This window comes from Rattus rattus, chromosome 9 (genome assembly GCF_011064425.1).
Source record: "Rattus rattus isolate New Zealand chromosome 9, Rrattus_CSIRO_v1, whole genome shotgun sequence".
NCBI lineage: Eukaryota > Metazoa > Chordata > Mammalia > Rodentia > Muridae > Rattus > Rattus rattus.
Genome location: NC_046162.1, coordinates 11059763 through 11068121, shown reverse-complemented (window position 1 = coordinate 11068121; position 8359 = coordinate 11059763). Strand labels below are relative to the sequence as shown.

Genomic DNA, 8359 nt, shown 5'->3' with positions numbered 1-8359 from the left:
ATCTATGGGTGAATTACAGAATTTAACAGGTATTTAGAACAGATCTTCCTACTTCGTGCAGTAGTGAGTGTGAGATACACTCATTATTAAAGGACCGTGAAAAAAAAAAAAAAAAAAAAAGGACTGTGAGAATAGCTGACAGATGCGGCCTTTCAAAAGGAAACCACTTTACCTAATGGTACCTAAGGAACTGGAAGCACCAAAATAACCCATTAGGGACCGCTGGGTACACTAAAAAATACGGCAATCACGATTAATTTGTAAATCTCCTGGCAGGGAAGATGAAAGGTTAGAAAAAAAATTTAAGTGAGGCCTTTTAATGACTGGTCAAACATGAGTCACTGAAAGTTTCCAGTTAAGGCTCCCTTTACCGGACATCACTGGCCCAGTTCTTTATGAGCCACACGCAGTTTCAGCTGTAACATCTCACGGTTTTACTGCCTCTTCCACAAATGAATACATAAAAGGAAAGACGCTTCCCACTGGCTTTGAAATGTAGGGCAAACTCTGGCGGGGCGGTGGAGAGAAAGAGAACAAGGTATATAGACTGGGAGACAGAGAAGGCAGAAAAGGCGCTGAAAAGGGAGAAAAAAAACCTTTCCTCTAGGTTAGGCCTGCGAACCGTGTGTGCTCACAGGCTGGGATGGATCGTCGCTGCGGAAGGGCACGGCCCACCGCCCTGCCCCAGCTGAGTACAGCCTGCCCCTGCCCCCACTCAGCGACAGATGGGCCACCAGACCTCAGCCTCCTCGCGCTGCCTGCCGGGAGCTCCAGCCGCTTCCGGTGACGCTTGATCGCTGAACTCCGACTCCCGTCAGCCCCCGAGAAAACCGCACCAGATCTACGCGAGTGCTGTCGGAACTTGTAGTTTAGCTATAGGCTGCGCTTCGTTGGCGGGAACGCAGGCAGACGTAGACGAGAACTACCGAGGCGAAGGTACGGGTGGTAGCAAGAGGTCAATTCTCGCTAGACGTGGGGTTGGCGGTGAGGCCGGCGGCGGTAGTTGGGGTTGGGTGGGAGGAGATCCTTTCCGCACACACGAGGAAGGTTGAGCCGCTGTCGACCCGGTCGCGAGTGCTCAGTCTGGACTGTAGCTGCTGCCCAGGACGCCGGCGAGTGAGTCGTTGGTCGCCAGCTCCCCAGTCTTGCCACCTTCCCTGGGTCATTGCGGCCTGCTCCTCCCCGGTCGGCCGCCCCCGCCTCCATTTCCCGCCCTCTCTTCACCACACACACGGCCCCCCCGATCATGGATCCCAGCAGCGGCGGTGGCGGCGGAGGCGGCGGCGGCGGCGGCGGCGGGAGCAGCAGCAGCAGCAGCGACTCTGCGCCCGACTGCTGGGACCAGACCGATATGGAGGCTCCCGGGCCCGGGCCTTGCGGCGGTGGCTCCATGGCCGCGGTGGCCGAGGCCCAGCGTGAGAACCTCAGCGCGGCTTTCAGCCGGCAACTCAACGTCAACGCCAAGCCCTTCGTCCCCAACGTCCACGCCGCGGAATTCGTGCCGTCTTTCCTGCGAGGTCCGGCCCAGCCGCCGCTATCCCCGGCTGGCGCGGCCGGCGGTGACCACGGAGCGGGCAGCAGCGCGGGAGGCCCTTCGGGTAAATTGCCGGGCTGGATATCCCCAAGGCATGAGCGGCGGGCTGGGGCCGGAGTTCCGCGGTGGGGTGGGTGGAGAGGACGCGCGGCCAGGCCGGCCCGCACGTGGGGTGCTGACAGCGGCGCCGGCTGGTCTGGGTGGGGCGCCTCCAGTCTGGGAGCTGCCTGGCTTGGGGCGCTCGGGCCGGGAGGAGCAGAGATCAGGAGACCCGGGGACGCTTGCCCCGCCGCGGAAGAACGCGGTTCACCCCCTAGACATAGGAACCGTATGGGACCGGGCCAGCCCTGGGCCAGTCTGTGTGCCACGAGGCCCAGAAGTGGGGCCCGATAGGGCCTGAAGTTCGGCAGGAGGACGGTGTGAAAGCCTAGGGGTCGGGGGGACAAGACTTGCTCTTCGCCTGGCCCAGGGAGCTGCCCCTACTGCAGTTTCTACTATTGGAACTGTAATTGCGTTTTAAATATCTGTGGTACTAAACCGACCTGAAGGAATCCCAAGATGCATTGCAGGCTTGTGATCCGCCAGAAACTGTTGGCTGTCAATACAAAGACCTTTTTTCACCCTTAACATTTTAAATACTTAAAAAGTTTTTTAAAATATCAGAAAGATTCCTCAGGTAGGAAGTGGTAGGAAACGTCATTGATTTATGTGCGCTTTAAAGCAGAATTTAAAACTTTTCTTCAGAGTGGCACGTTTAGACCCTAGTTTGCGTTCGTGTATTAGTAGTCCAGTCTGTTACTTGAATACTTCTGATAACTTAATAGTTGTCACATGAAGTAGCTACTAGATGCACGTTTCTGTCGTGTCTTTAAACATCTTTTTATAAACCGGCTGTATATTTGGTAGTCTGCTTTCAGGTACTGATTTTGTAGCAGTGTTGCTGAGTGAACTTAAGTATTGCCTTCATGCTGATGGTTATTTGAGTAAATATGGCATTGTCTTAAAATAAAAAAAAAAGAAACAGGGAGGGAAAAGGCCGAGTCTGATTATTTAATGAGGACATTGGTGGGCCAGATAATTTAAGCTCATTTCAAGTGAGAATATATTGTTAATTTCTATGTTTTAAGTTCTGGACTTAGGCCTGGTGTGGTGGTACGCTAACTAGTTAATGCCTATAGTCCCAGACCTCTGGAGGCTGAGATAGGGGGATAGGAAGAAAGAGAGAAAACGAATGGCATTATCACTTCGCCTCGCTCTCCCAGGTGAGGCGAATTGCCTGCAACCCCGGGACTCAGGAAGTGAGGGCAGTGCAATCTTTAGGTGAAGGCTGCCCGGACTGTCCGGCAAAATCCTGCCCCACAAATAATAAGTAAATTCTTGGAATTTAGTTTCTTGGAAAACTTGCTTCACTTTGCTTTTTAGAAGTGAGAGGGCGTTAGAGTGTTTAGGGAAATGGTTTTGTGAGGAACGTATGTAAACACAGTTTGTTTTAGAGTGGCTTTTTGGAGGGGCAATGAACTTTGGGGCTTTATTGTGCCGGAGGGATTTGACATACTCACCTGCCCACCTTCAAATCTGGGGACTTGACTGTTTTATTGACTGGCATTTCTTTTATTTGTGTGCAGTTGATATTTTTCCTTTCAAACAAGGAAATTCAACTTTTTAATTCTTTTAGACATTCAGCTACTTTAGCTTCTTTACAAATTGCTAAAGGTACTTGTTTCTACGTTAACTTATAGCTTCCATGTCTCAGCCGTTTTCTTTCTGGGCTCTCCGTCCTTCCTCTGAACTACCAGCTTCGAGTGGACTGGAGCCTGGATTTACAGGCACTGACCAGATTTTAAAGGGATAGGCACCCACAAGGTCATGATTTGGAGTGGCCACTATGAGAGACTAGGCATTATGTGGTGTGCAGGAGTTTTTCTTATCTATAACTTGCTAGCTTGTGGTTTTACTAAGTTTGAGGATATGTTTGTCAGAAAGTTCCTTAATTATAGTATGTTTGACTTTTTTTTAACCAAAAATGGTCTTACTGACTTTACCAATTGTTTCTATAAAATGTGTGTGTGTGTGTGTGTGTGTGTGTGTGTGTGTGTATTTCCTGCGCTCCCTCCCCTCCCCCACAAGACAGAGTCTCACTATGTATCTATCTCTGGCTGTCCTGGAACTCAAACTCACAAGAGATCCACTGGACTGTCTTCTGAATGCTAGGATCGAGGGTCTGTGCCATCACCATCCAGCTTAAATTTTGTTGTGTGACTGAAACAGTTGAGAAACTGAGGTCAGCATGGGCTAGAGTAAGAACTTATATTTTTAAGAAGAAAGAATAATAATACTGTAATATTCTGTGTGTGATATCTGAATGTTGTCTAAGTAGAATTCTAGAGCTATATGGGAAAAGTTTGGGATCTTTGGGTCCATAAATGCTGCCATCATTCTTACTAGGGGAAGCAGGAAAACAAACAGCAAGAGCATCTAGCCTGTAACTGGCTGAGGGGAATCCAGATGTTTTTGATGGTGAGGAAATGGTCCGTAAGATATGTGACCTGTTGTTTCCTTTGGTGTTATCCAGAATGTGGTGGAGAGCTGTGGAAGGGCGGTGATAAGGGGCTCTGGACTAACCTTTAAGGACATGTGTGCTAGATTCTCCTTTCTCCTGGAAACAGAATGATTTGCTTTTTGTTTTGTCTTGTTTCTTTGAAATACTGTGCTGCCTAGAGCAGCCAGCAGAGGAAGGGCTTTGGTGGCCTGAATCTTCACAGATGTGCCTGTGTCCAGCCATCTCAAGTCAGACTGGGGAACTGGTGCTTGACCCTGTTCTCTTTGAAAATGTAAAGCACCAAATTCCAAACAATGGTTAAATAGAACTCATCTAAGCGTAATTAAGCATAATCTATTTAAATTCAGCTTTTTTTTTTTTAAAGATTTATTTATTATTATATATGAGTACACTGTAGCTGTCTTCAGATACACCAGAAGAGGGCATCGGATCTCTTTACAGGTGGTTGTGAGCCACCATGTGGTTGCTGGGAATTGAACTCAGGACCTCTGGAAGAGCAGCCGTCGCTCTTAACCGCTGAACCATCTCTCCAGCCCCTAAATTCAGCTTTCTATAAAGCCAACTAAACTGGGCTAGTGATTATCAATGAAAATAGAAGTCTTAAAAATGACTGGAATTTTTACTTAAGTTTTAATAAATTCTCAAGGTTAAGCATCTATTATTACTTGGTTGACTTTTATTTTATTTTTATTTTATTTTTCTTGAAGATAAGGTCACATTCCCTAGGCTGGTCTCCCATTGCTACATAGCCAAGACTTTTCAGGTTCTCTCTTATTCTTTTTTTTTTTTTTCCCGGAGCTGGGGACCGAACCCAGGGCCTTGCGCTTGCTAGGCAAGTGCTCTACCACTGAGCTAAATCCCCAACCCCTCAGGTTCTCTCTTTGTGCCTCTACCTCCCAAGTACTGAGATTACAGGCTCGCATCACCACAGACGGTTACACGCTGTGTATGATGTTGGGACTCAGGCATACAAACTTAGATCTTGAGTCTTGTTTTGGACTCCTTTTTTTTTTTTTAAAGATAGGTCTCACTATATAGGGCAGGCTGTCTTCTTAGTCTTCCACCTCCCAGAACAGTCACTGATGCTTGCTTATGCCTGGCTGGCTTTCTGGTCCCAGAATAGTTTTAAAAGTTACTTTAGGGCTAGAAAGACGATTGGAGGCTAGTTATTTGTGTAGAAATGTTTATACTTTATTTATGTTGACCAGTTCCTGTTGAAGACTAAATAGATAGTCTTATTTAATGGTGCTGATGGTGAAACCCGGAGCCTTTTGTACATGCTAGGCTAGGATTCTCCCGTCTAGCCACATCTTCCCCCAGACTACGATGGGGTGTGGGTGTGGGTGAGTGTGTGTTGCCTGTGTGGGGTTCATGGAAACTAGAGGGAGACGCAGAGTGTCTTAACTTTATTACTCTCGGCCATACTCCCTAAAGATAGGATCTTTTATGAGCCCAGAGCTAGGCTGGCAGTCAAAAAACCCAGCAATGTTCTTGCCTCTGTACCCTACAGCACATAGGTTACATGCACCTGTACCCATAGTGCTACACTACCTTTTAAAGTGAGTGCTAGGCATTTGAACTCAGGTCTTTTTTGTTTGTTTTCTGTTTTTCAAGACAGACCAGACTGGCCTCACTCAGAGACCCACCTACATTTGCCTCCCAAGTTCTGGGACTAAAAGGTGTATGTGTACTCCCGGGCTCCCCCTGAGGATGGAGATATCTCTGTCTGTCTGTCTGTCTGTCTGTCTCAAGCCTTCCATATCCTGAACCATCCTTCTGCTTGCCCTGCCTCCCAAGCTATGTGTTTTCTTTGGACTTTGTTTCACATTCAGTGCCTACAGGAGTAAATGTGTGAGCCTCTCACAGGCCTCCCTGGAATGCTGAGCAGAGAGGACAGTGGGGAGAGCATGCATCTCTAGATGCCCCAAGGAAGGAGGAGTGTTAGATCTGGTTCTCAGATCAGTTCGAGGGGTGGCTTGAATGGAGGATTTAGGGAGCACTGCCTAGTATTAAGATGAGCAGCTGTGTAAATAGGAATTTGCCTGGAAGAAGCCTTTGGAGGGTGTTTTATTTGGTGATATCAATAAACAGTTTATTGCACTGCTGTGTTCTTTATATTTCACCTTGTTGAAATTGCACTCCGTGGACAGAGCAGGCAATGGCTTAGTAGGTAAAAGAACGTGCCAGGCAAGCCTGCCGGCCTGAGCTCCATTCCTGGAACCCATATAGAGATCCTTGGCACTGTAAGGAGACAATGTCCAAATTCCTCCAGACAGGGAAATGCTGTAGAAAACAAATACAAGCCTCAATTTGCTTTTGTCTGTCAGGGAAGAAATAGCTTAAAGGTGCTAAAAATAGAATTATCTTTCTGGTTGAAGAGAAAGGAATGAAAAAACTTCAAACTTTTGGGGTGAGTTAACATTAGAATGGAATTTTTTGAAGTGGAATTTTTTGTTCAGATATCCATTCTAGAAGTGTATGTAGGATGCTGGGTAAGGCACTGAAAGGAGGCCCTCGTAGGAGCTTAGTATAGTGAATTACGGTCTTTGAAAGAGTCTAAAAGGAGCCACGTAAGTTTACAGGAGTGGAAGACTGCAAATGTGCAAAGACGTTCAAAGGAGTGGAGAAGGGGGAAGACTCAGGATTCCTCAGTAAATGCTTTCAACCTTGTCACTCCAGTCATTAACAACTAAAGGCGTCTGGTTTCTGCCAGGGGTCCTTTATGAATGCCTTGTTTTTGTTCTAAGGCAGGGTGTCACTGCATTTCCTAGGTTGGACTGGATTTCACCTCTCCATGCCTCAGCCTCCCAAGTGGTAAAAGTGGATTACTTTTAACTTTTCCAGGAATTTGGCGAAGTAGAACATTATTCTTCTTACTACTTGGTTCATTCTCAATTAAACATCATTGGGTTTGGGGACCTAAATGTTTTGTCGTTGTTTTCTGTAGATTTTAAGAAGGTCTGGAGCTTCAGTAGATGTAGTTTGCATATTCATAAATAGCTTTGTTCTAAAGAGGACTCATTACTGCTCCCCATTGTAATTCTTCTCGAAATGGAAAAGAAGCAGTCAGAGTTCTCTAAGCATTGCCATCACTGTAGTTTAGGACTGGTTATGTGTGCTTCTTAAATAGGTACCAACTACATGATTGTCTTTTACTTGAAGGAAAGAAAAAAGCAAGTGTGTTTTACTGAGCACTCTGTGTCTATCTTTGGGTAGTTCATTTCAGTGGTAGGACAATATTTTCTATTTTTGTATATTATTGACACTATCTGAAATGGCTTTGTATGTATTTTAATATACTTTTGTTTTTGAAGTAGATGAGAGATGAGACATAAATCGTAAATACGACCTTAGGATTACATAAAATGTTGTGGAGTTTTTGTTGTGCTACAGAAAACCATATCAGGTTGATGTGTGGTGTTGCTTTAATGATATACTGAATGTCACAGCTAGAAATGACTCCAGCCAAAGGACAACCTAGTTTTGGATAAAGAACTTGAAGCATAAGCATGCTAAGTGGTGGGTTGGGGATTTAGCTCAGTGGTAGAGCGCTTAGGCCCTGGGTTTGGTCCCCAGCTCTGAAAAAAAGAAAAAAAAAGCATGCTAAGTGGTTGTGTGACTCCTAGAGTTAATGAAACAGTTGACTCTGGAATCTTGATTTTGCTAGCTGAGCTGATAGTTTAGGTCTCTTTCTACCGTGCCATGCTTTTGAACAGTGGAAGAAGGAAATGCCTTAAGTACAGGACTGAAATGCTTGTAGGCTATGGAGCAGTTACTGCAGCTTACCACTTAGCCTTCATAGTACTTTTTAGATGCTTGGATACTACTAACCCATTTTATAGATGCAGAAGTTTCAGATTAGAAAAGCTGAACACCTTAGTAAGCTTATGCCCACACTAAATGGAGGAGTGGGCTCTGGTTTCAAAGCTTATTTTAATGACAGCAGCTCCTAACCAACAGGAAAGCTCCTTGTAACCAGTTTCCCAAACTGGCCCTTCAGATGTGTTGTTGACACCATCATCTATCTCAGGAGCAGCAGCAGCAGCAGCAGCATGCCAGGCTCGGCTCTAGGTTCAAGAGTTGCCTCTTCTTGGTGTAGATGGCTTTGAACCGCTTCATTGCCTTTGTACCTTTGTTCTCTTCCTCCCCTTCTTTCTTCACTGACCTTGAGTCTTTCCCTGGAGTCTCGGGTTCGAGTGATCCGTGCTTGTACTTCACATTCTGACACCTTGGGTCCAGGCGCTTCAGACTGCATTGGTTTGTCT

The 8359-nt window shown here is 46.3% G+C and overlaps 1 protein-coding gene across 2 annotated transcripts in view; it reads left to right on the top strand.

Moving 5' to 3' along the window:
- Positions 1 to 968: 968 nt before the first annotated feature.
- Positions 969 to 8359, top strand: part of Gspt1 (G1 to S phase transition 1) — a 34083-nt gene continuing 26692 nt past the window's right edge. Inside the window, exon 1 of one of the 2 annotated variants that reach the window (XM_032911754.1) lies at positions 969 to 1598. In XM_032911754.1, the coding sequence (XP_032767645.1) occupies positions 1247 to 1598 (352 nt within the window). In that variant the 5' untranslated portion in view covers positions 969 to 1246. The remainder of the gene's footprint in view (positions 1599 to 8359) is intronic. The other variant, XM_032911755.1, reaches the window with a different exon arrangement.